At 33.9% G+C, this 19,030-nt stretch overlaps 2 protein-coding genes across 5 annotated transcripts; one reads left to right on the top strand and one right to left on the bottom strand.

Moving 5' to 3' along the window:
- Positions 1-434: 434 nt before the first annotated feature.
- On the top strand, positions 435-5,773 carry LOC106619314 (uncharacterized). 4 transcript variants are annotated; one of them, XM_070109864.1, is made up of 4 exons: positions 435-667; positions 3,066-3,227; positions 3,495-5,324; positions 5,475-5,773. In XM_070109864.1, the coding sequence occupies exons 3-4, from the start codon at positions 3,914-3,916 to the stop codon at positions 5,537-5,539; spliced, it is 1,476 nt and encodes a 491-aa protein (XP_069965965.1). In that variant the 5' UTR covers positions 435-667; positions 3,066-3,227; positions 3,495-3,913; the 3' UTR covers positions 5,540-5,773. The 4 variants fall into 4 exon arrangements, with proteins under 4 accessions (XP_069965965.1, XP_014092829.2, XP_069965967.1 ...); XM_014237354.3 differs by lacking the exon at positions 3,066-3,227; XM_070109866.1 differs by lacking the exons at positions 435-667; positions 3,066-3,227 and adding an exon at positions 946-1,047.
- Positions 5,774-9,940: 4,167 nt separating this feature from the next.
- On the bottom strand, positions 9,941-18,814 carry LOC118681489 (zinc finger BED domain-containing protein 5-like). The gene is made up of 2 exons (XM_070110294.1): positions 18,122-18,814; positions 9,941-10,021 (listed from the first exon to the last, which is right to left on the bottom strand). The coding sequence occupies exons 1-2, from the start codon at positions 18,812-18,814 to the stop codon at positions 9,941-9,943; spliced, it is 774 nt and encodes a 257-aa protein (XP_069966395.1).
- Positions 18,815-19,030: the final 216 nt, after the last annotated feature.

The raw sequence follows: 19,030 nt of genomic DNA, 5'->3' as shown, positions 1-19,030 counted from the left end.
TCAAAATATCAATTTTAACTGGAAAGCAAATTCAAATAAATTGTGTTTGGAATAATTGTTTTTATGAGTTACTTCTAAACAAAGCAGAAATATACATAGGTATGCATACCAAATATATGTATGTACATTGTAAAAATAAATATAATACGTATGCCGCCCACCGCAAAAGACCGCTGCTCGCACAAACATGCCGCGCCGTTTTGAGAGAATTGCGCCAGCTAGCAAAAAGGTGTTGTGATTTTCTAAAATCTGAATGAGTGAAAGCGGTTTTGCAGAAATCGAGAAAATGTTTTCGAAATTTGAGCGTGACAGTGCGTTAAGTTTAGCGTGCGAGAACATCTGTATTTACGAATTTAATATTTTGTGTTTGACTTTGTTTTTGCAAATGGAAAATTGGCAGGAAAATCGCTCACATTAGTGGCATTCGCAGACCCTCGTGCCAGTGTGAAATTCTCCGCTGGGCACAGCTGTTCGGGTGTTTTGAGTTTAAAATTGCAGAAATTCGATTATTGAAAATCGGAGTGTCGCATAGACGCTCACGACAGCGACGCGTCGTTACGTCGCCGTTCAATTTAATTTGGTTTTTGTTTAATGTGATTGTTGGCTGGCGTCAGCCTTTTGCTTTTTGCCTGTTGCTGTGCTAATAAAAAATATACATATTTTTTAAGTATGTGGTATATGTTAATTTGAAGAGATTGTACATAATATATTGCTATATTAGCATATATATATACTTATTGTTGACATACGTACATATATATTTACTGATTGCATACATTCTTGTATATCAAGCAGTGCGAAATCTTTTATTAATATATAGCTAGTGAAGTGTTGGTAAAAATCCTGAAAATAATGTATGCATATTTTATGAAAACACTGCTTTAATCACATCAAATGTGTATTTATATACACTTTATATATATTCTCAAGAAGTTTACTAAGAAGAAAAGTGTATATGGTATTTAAATAAACACAAATAAAATTCATAATATTTTAAAATGTGATCTAAGGACTAAAATATGACCTCCGAACTAAATGTGCGAAAAGGTACAAAAAAAACTATATAAATATGTGTTCGTAAAAAGTTTCAAAGTCAAGTGGTAGGCATAGTCTACAAAGTTAGTAGAAACAATAAAAATGCACTTAACATAATGACAATAACCACAACCAGTGCTTCTGACCCACTTATAAGACATTGTTATAAACATATATATGTACGTACATACACAAATTCAGAATATGCACATCAATAGCGCAATCGTGCGGGCAACATTTCAATTGATTGCCGTTGATATGTTGGTACTTGTCGATTCTGATATCGCACAGTGGGCGATATGCTTTAACGCAAGCGCTAAAAGTGAAACGAAATGAGAAAATAACAAGAAAACATTAACTTCGGCTGCACCGAAGCTATAATATCTTTTACATTCTCATTTATTATATCATAAAGGAAAACAAAAAGATATTTATCTTAATTACGATTCAGTCATGGTATGGTCAGTTTGTGTGGTTGCTATAGCCTATAGCGTTCCGCTCTGAACAATATATTCTGAGATTGTAGCGTTTGTATAAAAATATGTGTCAAATTTCGTGGTGATATCCTGTCAAATAAAAAAGTTTTTTATATAAGAACCTAATTGTGATTGTTCAGTTTGTATGGCTACTATATTTTATAGTGGTTCTGTATGAGCGATTCCGTCAAATGTCCAGCTTCGTGGGGAGGAAAGGGCGTGTGATAAATTTCAAATCGATATCTCAAAAACTGAGGCGCTATTTTGCATATACAAACGCTGTATCACCATACATAAATACTTTGTAGTGTTCCGATGTTTCCTTTCACGTGTTTTAAACTTAATGTACCCTGTTCGGGGTATAATAATGCGCTAATTTACTTACAATTATCTCCAAGATAAATCTTTATTAAAGCTTTCATCAAACTGCTTTATCATAATTATTCATTTTTCTTATAAGCTTTGTTTAATAAAGTTTTTTAACGAAGTGACAACCCTCAATAAATATTCTCAGCTGTAAGAATCAGTGTTACGGTGCAACCTTGCGCTAACCTCTCTGTCACGTCTGATACGCGTTTCGTCTCTTTTTTTAGCAAAGACATTTTTCTTTCACCACCAATATTTATAAATTTATTTACCTCTTGGCTTCGGATAGCGTCCATACCGTCTTATAAAAAAAAGGGGAATTTATTAAAAAACATTTTTTTTGTACTGTAATTTTTGTCAGCTATTCCCATTTGACCAGTTATCATATATATAAACAAATTGTAGCTTTTAAGAGATCTTTTATATGACTTGTATGGCTACATCTCGATAACTTTGTTCTTACTTTTTCTAACAAGCTGATAATGCCCAAAGATAACGAGCAGAAAAATGGCGGATCGATGAGGACAAACAACAAAAAAGTATCGGGAGCGAGTTTCAGTAGAAAGATTTTAAGTCTTACAAGAGAAAAAACTAGGCGAATTTATTTCTGATGACATTAATGTTTAACGTATAATGCTATTTTTGATACAAAAAGGGTTTTTAAAAACTTATAGGAGGACTAATATTTGATTGAAAGACACAATTTAATTGAAAATAAGTTGAGAGCTCCGCTAAGAATTATATTTTCCTTAAATTCATCTTTTAAATGATATAAGGCAATTATTTTGATTGCAATTTCTTGGTTGCAAGATTTTTTAGAGCGAAATTTTTTTTAGTTTAATAACAACGTACCATGCCTCACAGTGTGCCACCGGCGTCGCATTCGATTGAAAATAAATTCGAGAACGGCGCACGCATTCTATAAATATACACGAAGTAATGCGGGGTATTGTGCGGGTGAAGTCAATGATTGAGACGATAAGAGCCAATGGTTTGCTTTTTAGATAAATAATATTTGAGAATAAAACGTGAGTGAAGCTGGCGGTCACAAGAAATATGTCTTTATATATATATACATACATAAATATCGAAATGGTTGAGCGAATTTTTGCCGATAATTACCTTAATTATGGTGAATATATAATAATAAATTATTATTTGTTATCTGCAATATTTTTGGCAATTAAGATAAACTACAAAAATCCATGCAAAATATCAAAATTGAACAAGAACAACATATCATTAAAGTGCAACAATCAAAATTATATACAACAGACACCACAAGAGCAGCTGATCAAGTGCACACGCATAAAATATTCAGTGTAAAAACCAAAATATTTCACAAATGAGGTATACACTTTCAAAATTCCGCATATAAATACTTTGATACGAATATTTCTCATATGCATGTATGTACCTATGTTATATACAAAAACATGTACAAATATTAAACAATTAGATTTTTTGCTCATTTTTATTTGGCACTTAGCCAGCGGCTAAATGGTGATCTTCATCTTCAGCATTATCTGCAAAAGTATATTTAAATATATAAAAAATATTTTTCATGTTGGCGATATTATCGAATTTTTTTTTGTTTTCTTGTTTTTTTGGCGACAGTTGATGTACATAACGTTGGATGCTTCAACGTTAAGGCTGCTGTCACAGAAGGAAGAAGCATTGTAAGTGGTGAATAGCGTTCAAGTTAACAAAGCGCATCAGAAAGAAGTATAAATTAAATAAGAAAAAAATATAAATAAATAGAACAGGTGTGTCGCTGGTGCGCTTAATATAATATAATAGTCTGACTAAGAAATGTATGAAGGCAGTGAGCGACGTGCGCATACAAATAACATAATATATGAGCACACCTGTCAGAATATATAAATATCATTTGATGAGCGAAATCGACGAACAGCTGAAAAATTGTGATTTTCTTTGCTCTCCCTACCCGCCAGACCATAAAGCTCGCCGCTCTAAGCTTAGGTCACTCATACGCCTCATCACACGCGAACATAGTGTCCGATTCGTTTGTAGATATGCACCAGCGGTGCACAGCTGCAGCATTGGAAAGTGCAAAGCAACGAAAAAATATACAGTACAATAACAACAACAGCTACGGCCCCACTACATATAGCAGGAACAATGAAAGCACTAGAACACCTGATACACCTTATTCATCACAACATTCGACAATGACCGCTAATGTCAGCACTAATGATGATTATGCTGATGCAGATGTTGACGAGGAGATCGCCAATGTTTTGAGCTTGAAACTGCGCAAACCGAAGCAATGGCGTTGGGAGCTAAGTACATCACGTTCATGTTCCAAAATCGCGCTGCCACGTATACTGCTCTACGATCACAAAGGTCAATTGTTGGTGGATGTAGACAGCCAAGAAGAGCAGTGCTATAGTCAGCCACAAACGACGACACCACAGAGAACAGCTGAAGCGACGACTATCGCTCAGCCACATACACGCAAGCGTGTCAACAAAGCCGCATCTACTAACTTGGCACAATCGATAAAACAAGCTTTGGATCGACAATTCAGTGGCTTGCAAATACAAGAGGCGACACCCTCTCCGGTACCTTCTAACAAGAACAGTGTCGTGACCACGCCGTCCACCGAACATGCCTCTACATTATCTTCAACTATTGACTTTTTCACCAATGAGCTGCCCGATTTCAAAATACAGCGTCGCGCTAATTCATTAAAGGGTGTACGTTTCAAAGTTACCGAAGTCTCAGATGCAAACCCGGATATAAATGGCAACGTTAAGAGCACGCAAAACTCATTCAATCTAGCCGATTTGCCCACGCCGCCTTCTACAACAACAACCCCTACCACGCCCAGTAACTCTTCATCGTCCGGTCCTCGCGAGAAGCGTCGTTACAAACGTTCGCAGAGTTCTGGCCGTTCACCTGCAACTTCTGAGTCGATATTGGAACGTTTTAGTTTCAATAAGGGGCGATTCTCTTCACCTGAATATGCCGAGGAACACGAAGTGTATCACACACCGCGCTATTTTTTGCGCACCAGCAAGGCAGGCACTCTAGTAGTGCAAGCGGAGAGCTTCAGCCGCTATCGACGGCGACGTCGGCTGCGTAACTCATCCACGGAAAATATACAGAGCAGTCAAGGAAGTGGCTCGAAAAGCTCACTCAAGATGTTGGGCAGCGGTGCTCATGAGCAAATGAATGCAATATCTGCAGAGCGTACATGTGGTAGCCTATTGAATGTGACGGAGCTAGGGCCACAGGTGGCACGAAGAAAGGTATTCCCTGTGCGTCGGTATCGTAGCGACGGTAATATATTGCTACAACAGCAGCCAATCAGCTCGGATGAGAATGAAGAGCGTGATCGAGAACAAGTAAAAGCGAAAGATTCAGTGATAGCTCAGCAACGGCAACGCAAATATCGCAATGATAGAAGGCATAGCAGAAAAGGTGAGAGAGTGTCTCTTTACATAAACAGAATGTTTTATATTCTACTGGTAAATAAATTAGTTTTATTGCAATTGTAGATTTTTATTTTGTTTATCTTTTGAAAGAAAACTAATTTACATTTTTTACATGCTTAATTCTTACCAATCGCAGAATTTATTAGCATTGATCCAGAAAATGTTGTACAGCCTGGCGCTGCTGCCACGGGTTCAAGGTGATGGCTGCTATTTCCACGGGGCCAGTTGAGATCGTCTACCTCAACACTCTATACATACATACAAATATATAGTACATATGGACTGTAGCTTTAAATTTTGAATGTTTATGAATGTATGGAGTTATGTATTTATTTAAGTAAGCGCAAGCTAAAAATGTAAACATCATTATTTCTTTGTATGTATAAATAGTAAGCTTTTAAATTGTGATTGAATTAAATGTGAAGAAAACATAAAGACATTTTTTTAGCATTGTGCATAAAAGATGTCTGTCTGTCCGTTCGTCTCTCCATCTGTTTGTGCTACACCTAAAGAAAAAATTAAGATATCTGAACGCTACAATGTACACCTTTTGCCTGACAATCTAAGGAGATGCACAAAATCGGATCATTGGCGCGCTTATAAAACGGCCTTAATCGAAAATAAAGGGCTACAACTAGGTCACAAATTTAATTTAATCCGCCCGCTTTTAAAGAAATTTCGCAGAAACAGCGCGTTTAAAAACTTGTAGATTTATACTCCTTTTTTTCTTTATTTCTAAATATATCAATATCAATGTTTCAGTGGATTGCGCTATTACAGTTTAGTGCAGAAATCGGTCCACATGTTCTCCTAACTCTCATACTACCAATTTATTTGCTTTCCTTCCAATACCTATAATTAATTTCATCCCTTTGTTTTGCTTTAGCTTATATCACATATACACGGTATAAGCGATATCTCAATTAAAATAGATCGCTTCACTTAGCATTGTAGGACTCTGTATTAAAAATTATGGATATCGGTATGTATTGGTGCACCTATTGATTATCACTAGCCCGTATATTCTTAACATAGGTGAGCAAAATAAGAGAAGTCTTTAAGGAAGGTAATGCTAAGTATATATAAATATTTACCAAATGTAACTTAAACCTGTTTATCCTTAGAGACTGTAGACGAGAGAGGTACAATGAGTGCTGAAGATCAGAGAGGACTTTAATTCATTCTTTTGACATGGAACAATTATTCACACCTTTTTCTGGCGAGAAACATGAGTATTGCCCAGGAATCGCATATTTTCTGGAAGTCATTTTCTAAAGAATACTATAACAACCCGCCGACCAAGTGAAATAGTTGGTACACATCAGATACCCAGAAACAGTCACCGCAGAACCTGTTCCGATGAAGGCCAAAACTGTCCTATTGCCCAGAAAGTTAGTGTTTAAGGTTTTCTGGGATTCATAAGGGTAAATTACTCACTGGCTCACACTGAATTACGCTACGAACTGCTGCCACATCTACATTATTCTTTAATTTGTTCCCGTGCGACTTCTTTTTGTTTCCAAACTTTCAAAAATTACTCGCCGGCCAGAAATTGGAGTTGAATGAGGCGGTTATCGACAGCACGGATTCCTACTTCACATATCTACAGAACAAGTATGTTGAATACGGGTTACAGAAATGGGACCATCATTGGGTCAATAGCATCGGAGACTATGTGGAGAAATAAAACGTCCTTTTTCCAGAATTTTCAATTTCCTTTTGTTGGCAAAGTATCGGACCGCTATGTCAAATGTAAAGAATTTTATTTCACATTAAAATTTGCTTTCAGAAATTTTAAAATATATTTAAGAAATTATGACAGACACAAACTTCGGTTATGTAGGAATTATATCCTTCTTCTAATTATTTTAACATTAATATTTTCTTGATAATTTAATTTTTTTGTCACTGCAAACAACCATTACATCTTTATATACAGTTTTATTGAATTCTCTAAAGAAGCAATACAAAAAATGTGCTTCCGTTTCTTTCTTCACTATAAATACTAATTTATTTACAATATAACTGAGTCCCACATAATCATATATAATATATTAGCGGCACTCGGCCGAGTTTTAATTGAACTAACAGGATTTTCCTCATTCCCTTCGCTACCCGGTGACTCCCCTCTTTTCGAACCGTCGTTGGAATTTGTTATTACTTGTTGCACCAGATGTTTTTTACCACAACTAAAGACCTGACGTATGCGACAGATAACAGAAAGATTACTAGCAGAAAAAAGTATAAAGTCAACGGGATATATTGACTGATATTTTCGGTAAACAGCAAGCTATAACTCATGTGATTCACTAATTTATTATTATAAGTGTTTGTGTAATTTCGCATGGTCAAGTACTTGTGTAATTTCAACCGTTGAAAGGAATTCTCTTATGATCAATATAAATAATACACCCAAAAATATTAACGTAATTAAAAAACCTCTTAAATTTGACTAAAAGAATTGTTTTACAGAATTTGATATTGACCAAATAAAAGCTTTCCGTGATTAACAAACTCTTTTCAATGCCTCCGTTATTCAGTACTTTCTCTCTTTGTAATCATTTACATTTTTGATATCCCAGCAGACTTTACGCCGAAGATGTCGGTCAGTGCGCGAATTATATTTACAAAGTTGCGTGGAATAAAAATCAATGACACGCATCATTCTGATCAAAGTTTTTCTGTCCGGTTCTATGAACTTCATCAACAGTTGATAATAATAATACTTAGTCGGTAATATTTACTGGAAATATTTATGGGTTGAGTCGATTTCTGCTTTTTAAGTGAATAAGGAATAAAAATGGAAAGCAAACAAACTTTGGTTTTTCTCCGTCTATCGAGTTTTTCATTAAATAGTGCATCGTACTTTATTAACGATTTTAATTCGTCATATGTCATTGAAATTATGCCCCACATTTAAGGGGTTTATCAACTTTGTAGTTTTACGTCACAGTTGATTTCCACATATGATGTAATTTTACTATTAAATGTTGAAGAGTTATTTACCACAGTACATTATTGCAGTAACTTACAGGATGCGGTTTGAAATGTTAACTTACATGCATATCTAAATAGGAACAAAGATTTATGCATTTTAGTATATAAGTGCGAACAGCGGAAGAAATCTTTAGTTAAAGATCAACTGCTATTTGGAAAGTTGTCTGAAAGTATTAAACTCGATCTTAGTTTTCTTTTTGGATATACTTGTACTATTTCTACAAAATGGAACTCTTCCAAAAATTGAGTATGCACTTTTTGCTGGTAATAATCCTGATGTCTTTCGAGTACGTTCAATGCTTGTCTCTGAGAAAAACGGCTCTAATTCAACAAGTGATAGCAGATCCTATCAAACTTTCAGAAAGAGGCGAAGCTCTGCAAATTTTAGTACGGGAACAAGAACTCGTTAACTCAATTAAAACTCGACTAAAAGCTGCTAATAGTTAGTCTGTGGGAAATATTTAGTTATAGTACGTTAAATATGAATTATTATGTAGATATATATTGTGATAATGAAATATTAAATAATAAATGAAGAAAGTGCAAGCGATAACTTGAGTAAAAATTTAGATATCTTGATGGAGCTTGTTACACGTGTTCCGTGGCACTCTGCGGCCTATTGTATTACGAATTTGGTGCTGAGGATCATATAATAGTAGGAAGGGGCATAAGTGGTTGAAAATGGTATATAAGTGGGAGTGTCTTCGCCTTCAAATATGTTTAATGTTTATATTGCATGTTTATAGTAAACTACTAAAGCGACATGCCAAACCATATTTCTTTTTTGGGATTTCAAGACACATAGTGAAAATGCATACATTAAATGTGTGATAACGACAGACGTTAGATATGCTAAACTTAATTGTTATTATTGTGTACCAAAATAGCAGCAAGCAGTATCAAAATTGGAAAATGGGCGTTTCTAGTAAAGTCGCCTATCTCAGCGACTACCAGTATAACAGCAACAATAATTTAAAAGCTTAATGTAATGGTCTTTATTTACTTCCGTTAAATAGTGTACTTAAGATTAGTTTTAAGCTATTACATATATAGATACATATATGCATATCGCTGTATGGAGTTTAACTCTTTATTATACGATATATATAGCTATTATAAAGCTATAAATTAACAATAGCTAAAGAACTAAACGCAACTCAGAGGCAGTTTCAAATCTCCTACCATTTATTTCTTTTGATACTTCTCTCAATTATGACCAAAAAATCTCTACTTTGCTTTTACGCGTTTGAACTAAAAACACAGATTCACCAACATTTGTTGTAACTACTAAAACATATTATTCTTCCTTAAGTTCGATGATACAACCCAAATCCATATTAAATAATTAAATACCTTTGTCATAATTATTATAATTAAGTTTGGAAGAGGTGGTTTTATTAATTTTAAAGCATATCATTTTATATTTATATAACTTACACGGAATCTTTTTAAATTACAATATATCTCATAGCGCTACACATTCTTACTATCACAATTTTAAATGTGATAGAATTTTATGATAATTACCTACAGGCTAACTATTAGCGGGATTCCAACCTGCTTTAATCGATTAATAAACAAGATCTTCTCCATGTTCTCCGTTGTTTAATGTAAACCCTCTTTTGAACCTTCGATTTGATCTGCTACTACTTGCTGCATCATATGGTTTTTTGACATAGGTGCAAACTGGACATGCGCAAAAGATATCAGAACAAGTATTAGGAGAAATTGTATATTCCATTTTCAAACAAATTTCATTTTGATGAATTGCAAAATGTAAATAAATGAATACGTTCTCGTTTAGTTGTTAATTCTTAACTGAACTTTAAGTCTTCGCCTTTAAGATGATCAGATTTATATGGTATACTTGCTTTAGCTAGTTGGTATAACTTTTATAAATCGAAATCTTAACCGCACGACTAAACGTTTTTATACATGTTATATAAACACTTTACACTTTACTTTACACTTTAAAAAACGTTGCGGTAGAAATACCCTTCAACAGTTGAGAATGAAATTTTGCTCTGTAAGGAACGTGTGACGTAAATGTATTATGCTGGGGTTTGCGCAAAGGCTTAATAACTATATATATATTAATAAAACGGATAATACACATTTTTTAAACGGTTCTTGAAGTACATTAGCCTATTAGTCACTAAAATATGGAAAATAAGCTTCACAATTTTTTGTTTAAGTATGATCTTATCTTACTTTTATGTGGAAATTTATCTTTTATGTATAATTGCTAATTTATACAAACCTATAAGAAATCAGCCGATAATACATCCAGTTATACCTATGCCGTCTTATACTCACGTATATAGATTTCCTAATACTTGAAATATACATATGTATATAATAAAATTTATAAAAATTGCCATGATATTTATTTAATTTATTAATGTTAAAAGAATATATGTATTTATCACATATTTATCACAATTTTCGAATATGACTAAAAACTAATACTAACTAAAAACTAGTTTACGCAATTCAGCTATTAATAGCATTCAGGCGTGCTTTGAATATATAAATACGATATTTTTCATTATCTCCGCTATTAATAGTATTCGCTTGTTTCGACCCTTCGATTGGGGATGCTATTAGCTGCTGTACGAGGTTTTTTCTAGCTACAGGTGAACTCCGAACGAATCCAAAGGATATCAGGCAGATTACTACGATGATTTCAAAGATTTTCATTTTGACGAAGGAAGAACAATTGAAGTAACACGTCTCAGATATAGCAAGATTTCAAGCAGCTTCTTGTTCGGTTCTTAATTAATAACTAAATTTTAATTTCCATGGGCAAACTTATATACTAACTTATTTTTTAGTAATGTTTCGCTAATGGGTTCATTACTCCATGTTAAACCGCATATCTTGTAAAATTCTGCAGAAAACTTTCTGTAAAAATTCTCCCAAACATTTAAATTGGATGGTGACACAAGTCGTAACGATGTAAAAAACAAAGCAGTTGCACTACTCATGCTTCATTGGCTAAACGGAAATAAAATATATAAATGCGCAATGAGTAATAAAAAGGACGGTTCCTGCTGACACAAAATCTAAATTTGTATAAACGATATGAATATTTAACTATCGAGCGATTTCGTGAGAGCTTTAATACCTGAACAGGGTATGTTATGTTTGCCACGAAGTTTGTAACACCCAGAAGAAAACGTCGGAGACCCTATAAAATATATACATTAATGATCAGCATGATGAGCTGGGTTGATATAGCCATGTCCGTCTGTATATATACAAACTAGTCGCTCAGTTTTTAAGCTATCGATCTAAAATTTTGCACCTGTCCTTTTCCCACTAAGAAGCTGCTCATTTGTCGGAACGGCCGATATCGGATCCCCTATAGCTGCCATACAAATTGAACGATCGGAATCAATTTATAGGGTATTATAGCTTCGGTCCAACCGAAATTAACGTTTTTTCTTGTTTTACTAACAATCAAAGCGACCTAGAATATAAATATAATGGATAGGTATTCGATACCTGAATATATGGCTAAGTCGATTGGATATTGTAGAGGTCAAAGCAACCCAGGCGAAGTCAGAATTCAGTACGACATTACACATCTTCCCGAAAAGCAAGCTAAATGAATATAGATGTTATAAATTGACAGAAGTCAGGTCAAAGGGTCAATTGAACTATGTATAAAATACAATTGCAACAATTCCTGTAGAAACAGTATCACTATATTTATTCCCATTAGACCGACGGACAGGCGGACAGAGCGGAATCCGGAATTCAACTCCTCCGTCATCCTAATCATATCTATATCTATTTCGATCCGCTTTAGCTGTTACAAACAACTGTTATCTTAACAAAACTTTTATGTTCTGTGCAACGTGTTGCGAGATTATGACTTTCATGCTCGTAGAATATATTTTCACAGTGCCGACAGTACGCGATTTTAACAATTATCATAACCACTTACCAAAACCCCAAAAGCTGAAGAAAAAATCAGAAGAAAACTTACAGCATAGAGTTTTTAAACCTTTAATTTAATTAGTTGTATATGAATATGAAAGATCTTTAGTAATTTCCAAAAGAAAAGTTAAGAAAATTGTTATGTTAAATCACAGAATGCTTAAAATATAAATGATCTATCATGAATTCCATGCAATATTTAACACGGGGTTTGAAATAGAATACGTAAATCAGTATTCAAATTTATCTTTAACTTCAAGACAATACATTTTTAGTACTCGTTTATATATGGTACAAAATAATGTAAGTTATAATTACACTATTGCGATAAAAGCAAAAAGTGGCAACACTGAGAACAGATTCATATTTAACTGCGAAAATAGGGTCTAACGCAGAAAAAAATTATAGTACAAACTTGTACAATGAGATATAGCAATCAACATGTCCCTTATTTTCGTAATTTTTGAGGTTGGATAACTACGTAGCCTATAAAGATAAACGAAAATTTTGGAAAGTTGTGATTTATTTCTCAACATAGTCCAGTGTCTGATCGGTAGATATGAATCAGCGATTTTCCAACTTCTTTAGCTCGTCACATTCAGAATCAGCAGCTCACAGCGTAATTTAATCAATTTGCCAAGAAGGTGTAAGCCGGTTCGTTGGTGGAAGAGCTAATTTTCTTTCGACCAATGGTTCCGTTTTACTGCAATTTGAAGTCGAATCGACATAATTCGGTAAATTCGTTCCACCAATTATTAACGGTCTTTAACAAAGTGCTACTACTTTAGGCAACCACTGTTTGATTTTACTGCTCAATTTCCTTTCTAAAAGCAAGAATTGAATTACCGACCGATATTACTCTTTTTATACTCTTGCAACATATTGCTACAGATAATAGTTTTGTTCACCTAACGGTTGTTTGTATCAGTTAAAGATAATCGAAATAAAGGTGTTATATATATATAAATGATCAGGATGCCGAGGCGAGTTGAATTCCGAGTGACTGTCTGTCTGTTCGTCTGTCCATCCGTCCGTCTGCCCGTCTGTTCCCCTGAGCAAGCGATAACCTGAGTAAAAATTTAGATATTTTAATGAAAAGACGGGTTCGTAGATAGGCGTAATCGGACCACTTCCACGCCCACAAAGTGCCATTAATCTAAAAATATTAATTGCCATAACTAAGCCGCAAATTATTATACAAACCTATAATTTGGTACAACAAATTGCAGTAGTAAGGGGCATATGTGATTTGAACATTTTTTAAAAGTGCGATAAATCAATAACGAAATTAGTCAGAAACATTAAATTTTATATCCTAGATGACACAAAAAGGACATACCCATGAAACAGTGCAAAAATGGGCAAAATTGGACAGTAATCATGCCGACTTCCCATAAAACACAACTTTAAATTCCATCTGATTTTTTCAATTTCTAGTATACAAACCAAGCACTAATTAATACAAGTATATCGGTATAAAAATTTGCACGTTGAATCGGATCAATACTTCCATTAGCTCCTATATATGTAAGTAATATAAAGATTTTTAAACTTCCGGTGACTTGCTACCGCATCGGTCAATGTGTGAGTAACCTCAATGCAAATGAGAAAGCGTATTTTTCTAATAATAGTGTATGTTTGTACCAAAAATGGATAAAATCGGGCGAAAACTAGCCTTAGCCCTCATATAGCTAAAATTCACTTTTTTGATATAAATGTTTATATTCACATATTATATGTTTATACATTTGCTTGAAAATAAGTTCTTAAGTATACCTGAGCAAGGTCAAAACCTAATGCAATCAACGCTTATATTTCTATGCCTCTAATGATTTTAGTATACTTTTCGCTAACGGGAAGTGAAATATAGTGATAAAACTAAGTTAGTTTATGACCTTCAAAATTAGTTATTATGATACCAATATTTATTGAAATCCTGACACGATTTCGTTGAACAGTGAAGTGGAATTCTTTCGGTACATTTCTTAGTATAAAGTTTTGCCAACTCTTTGCAAGCTTAAGCGTATGAAATGTTCCGTAACACCCAAACTTAGCCTTTCCTTACTTCTTCATTTTTTTTATCTGCGTCAGGATCGCTTTCACAAACACTCAAACCATTATATGCGATGAAATAGCTTGCCTCTAAGGGTTTTCATAATCGGCTGTTATATGCGAAGAAAAAGAACTTCCCTAAGGGCGTACTTCGCAAAACATACATACACGGTATTTTCAGAGATAAAATTTTCATTTAAAACGTCCACTATTTCAATGATCCAGAATGTGGGCGTGACAAAAAAGTTTTGTATTATATTATATTACCAAAGATTCTTATTACACTCTCAATACAAACTATTGTATTATATATAGCTAGCTTGATTTATCATAAACTTTTGGTAGAGATAAAAATAGAACATGAAAAAGATTGGCAAAGCCAAACTCCCAAAATGCATACAGCATGTCCATAAAATGCAACATTGCTCATAACTGACGATAGTAAACTTTTTAAGATAAAATACTGAGATTTACATATGATTAAGACTACTTTATCGGAAATTGTCGTCATCAACTGAGGAATCGTCAGTCTTTGAGATTTACGTCAGACGATTCAAAAGTTATGTTTTATTGCATTTAATTTCCGCAATTATCATTTATTATATATAATATAAATCTAAACTTATTTTTCCGGAACCACAAGAGAATAATAATTTAAATTATGATATATATATCAGTACATTTACGTTAACATTTTAATTACGAACGAAAAACGATTAAACGAACAACTTTTGCTACTTTGAATTTATTCAACTCAAAAATGAAGCTTTTACAAAAATCTAATATCAAGTTTCTGACGATAATACTCCTCATAACAGTTGCGCAAATACAGTGTTTCACTATGGCCAGAAAACAAGTAATGAAACAATTAATAGCAGATCCCACTGAAGGATCCGTAAGAAGAGCAGCTCTGGGTATGGGAAAACGCCAGCAAAGACTCGTTGATATATTCAAAGCGCAAATTAACGCCGCTAATAGTTAAACGGAGAACTATTCATAATTTTGTGATTGCGATAACTTTTTTATTCTGTGATTTAATAGAAATTTAAGATTTCATTTTTAAATAAAATATAAAAATGTAGTTTAATTTAATTTTTGTCCTTTGTACATTTACAATTTTAGCGCACCATCTGTGTTCCTGGCGTACGAATGATAAGACAAAGAAGTGGTAATGGCTCGGAATTTGAGAACCATTAGAGAAAATATACCATTGCATTCTTTCCTAGACACAAAATTATCCATTGAATCAACTTTAGGAGAAAATGCATCATAGACTCCAAATTAAACAATCACCTTAAGGAAAGCTACCTATGGTGATACACTGACTCCTCGATAGTTTGATTTTAATTAGTATGATTGGTTGTCAAGAAATTATTTTACATCGGAAATGATATGGAGAAGTGGAAGTAATTATAAACGATTAGTACTGCCTCAAAATTTCTTAACTCTCCTTTTAACGCTAAACATATTACTATTTACATCTATTTATTTTTGATCAATATTTTCCAGTTGTGTACTCGTACTTGCATTTCATTGTTTAACAAAGGATTAATAAGGTCACATATAATATTATGATATGTAATTAAGGAAACTCATAATTTTAAAATGGGATATAGTTGTACAAAGTCCTTAACTATTCTGTATCCTACCACAATCTAGGTACAATCTGAGTGTTCTTCCAAGCAGGTTCGATATTGAAAAAGAACAATAGTTGTTATAACAACTCTAAACTTGACGCGTCGTTGAATTCACCTACTCTGGTGCGACGTAGTCAACTTCTTGAGGATACTTTTTTTGTTATACTTTACCATGTTATTCAAGACAAAAAAGACTGTAAAATAATCAAATAACATTTTTTCCAAAAAAGTTTTTTAGTACTCGCTTATATATGGTTAACAAAAAAGTTTTTTAGTACTCGCTTATATATGGTTAACAAATAAGGAAGAGCTAAGTTCAGGTCTTGCCGAACATTTTATATTCTTGCGACTTGCAAGTGTCAAAACCGACTAAATACCTTCACTTGTTGGTAATGTTAAAACAGTAGGAGTGCCACTCGGGACTACTGCGATAAAGCTATTGCATAGCATTTTTTATTAACTTATGCAATTATAATTATTTATTTATTTTTTATGTATAATTTTTTTTTCTTTGATATTCATTCAAGTTACACTTTTTCAGCGTATTGATCGATAAAAAAACAAATACTTTTCTTTTATTGAATAAATAAAAAGTTAATATTGTTTGAAATATTTTTAATATCTTACAATACATTTAGGTTATTCAGGAATGTATTTAATTGAAACTATAGGTTTATGGTAACTGAAATAAGAAGCATAAGTTTGAGACTTGATATCCTCTAAATCAGTGGTTCTCAAACTTTTTTAATGACGGAGCCCTTTTGGGAAGCAAAATACTTGATGGAACCCTACAATAAAACAATTGTTTTTATAAGTGTATTCTTTATTAATCAGCATAATAAAAGTAAAATGTAACAGTGACTAAATATTATTTACTTCACCACTTGGCAAGGACGATAGTAGAAAACTTTAAAAAAGAAAAAATCTAACTAGTGGGAGGTATGCAACTGTTTTTTAATTTTCATCAATTGGTCTGGTTTGATGGAAGAAAGTTGGAGTCTCATATCAGCTTCGGCGTCCAGTCTATTGCGATATTTTGTTTTTGTGGCTGCATAAGTAGAAAATCCTGTTTCGCACAAATATGTAGTTGGGAACGGGAGAAGAATATCCAGAGCCATTTGGCCAAGCATTGCATATTCATCTTGGATTCTGCACCAAAAATCATTGAGAGGCGTCGTTTTGAATAGTGACTCCATACTTGTATCGGATGACATTTCTAAAAGAGATTTATATATCTCGTTTGACATGTTTTCAGGCTTTTCCAAATTAGGTAAAAAAGGATTATGAATCCATGAATTCACTTTAATTTTTGTATTGTGTTCTTCGGGAAAATACTTTTCAAAAGATGCGCGCAACGAACTGAGATAATTGACCAATTCTGCAAACATATCATCTTCGACCATTTCTAAGTCGTTTTCGCTTATAAACTCACTGAGTAACGTAAAGCTTTTTATTTCTTTCTTACCAATGCAAATGATCCAAAATCTAATTTTCTTTTAAAAGCAGTTATTTTATTATAGGCCTGAAACACTGTTACCTGTTTGCCTTGCAACGATAAATTCAATTCGTTAAGTTTTTGAAAGATATCCGCCATAAAAGACAATCGAAACAACCAATTTTTATCATACAAACGGTCCTTCAAATTAAAAGAAGTATCTGCTGAAAGAAACATTTGTAACTCGGCTCTGAGTTCAAATAGCCTTGTTAAAGTTTTACCCCGAGACAGCCATCGCACTTCTGTATGGAGCAGCAGTGTTTTATGTTTGCTGCCACAATCTTCACACAATAATGAGAACAATCGGGATTGTAGTGGTCGTGATTTGATAAAATTAATTATTTTTACAGCTTCATCCATAACTAATTTTAGATTTGACGGCATTTGTTTCATCGCAAGCGCTTGTCTATGCAGAATACAATGACTGGAACTACAATTAGGTGCTTTATTTTTCATTCGTGACACTGCTCCTGCTGTTTTACCTGTCATCGCCTTGGCCCCATCTGTACAAATGTCAATACAATTGTTCCAACTGAGATTATTTTCTTCAAAGAATATATTTATTTTATTAAAAATTTCTTCCCCGGTAGTGTTTGTAAGCAGCGGTGAAGACATAAGCATGTCTTCTTCAAAAGAACTTTTATATGGATATCTCACAATAACCAGCAGGATAGCCAAACCAGCGACATCAGTCGACTCGTCCATTTGCAAGGCGAATCGTGTATTTTGTAGACGTGTAACTAGTTCTTGTTTGACGTGGCTTGCCAGATCATGGATTCGTCGTGAAACAGTATCGTTTGATAGCGGAACAGTAGATAGATGCTTTGCAGATTTTTCATCGAGCATACATTTTGTTATGTCTAATACACATGGTTTTATTAAATTCTCAGCGATAGTGTGCGCTTCACCTGCTTGTGCAATGCGATAGCTAACTAAATATGATGCCTCCGTTGCCTTTTCGTTGATAGTTTGTGTTACATGCATCATATTTTTTTGACTTTCTAATAACTGATCTTTTTTGCGAACAAAAAATTCTTTATTCTTGTCTTTAGACTCGGGGTGTACAGTTTCTAAATGTCGGCGCAATTTGGCAGGTGCCATGGAACTATTAGGAAGCAGTTTACTACAGAGCATGCAGAGAGGTGAGCCGTTGGAATCAACAAATTCGAAACTGATATAAGATTCATCATACTTCCTTTTTTTCGTTTTTGAAACCGTCAAGCTTGACGTCGAGGCATCATCTTCCGGATTGGTGATTGCTATATTCTCCGCGCGCACTGCTTTTAAACATTCAGCGTTATTAGAAGATGTTGTTGCAACACGTTTAACACCTTTAAGCCAACGTTCCATTCTTCTTTATTTATAATATTACACGTCAGGATAGTGGGGTTTAAATAATGCACAATCGTTACTGCGTATAAGAGACTAAATTTAGCACTTACAGTGAAGAAATGTACCGATAAAACTGAGACAACAGAATACAGCAGGCAGTAAAACAATGAACACTAGTTTCTCGTTAGCGAGCTTGTAAGTAGGTAGTAACTGATCGCTCCGAACGCTAATCGT

The sequence above is a fragment of the Bactrocera oleae genome, chromosome 5, assembly GCF_042242935.1.
Source record: "Bactrocera oleae isolate idBacOlea1 chromosome 5, idBacOlea1, whole genome shotgun sequence".
NCBI classification, from domain to species: domain Eukaryota; kingdom Metazoa; phylum Arthropoda; class Insecta; order Diptera; family Tephritidae; genus Bactrocera; species Bactrocera oleae.
This window is presented reverse-complemented; position numbering and strand designations above follow the sequence as displayed.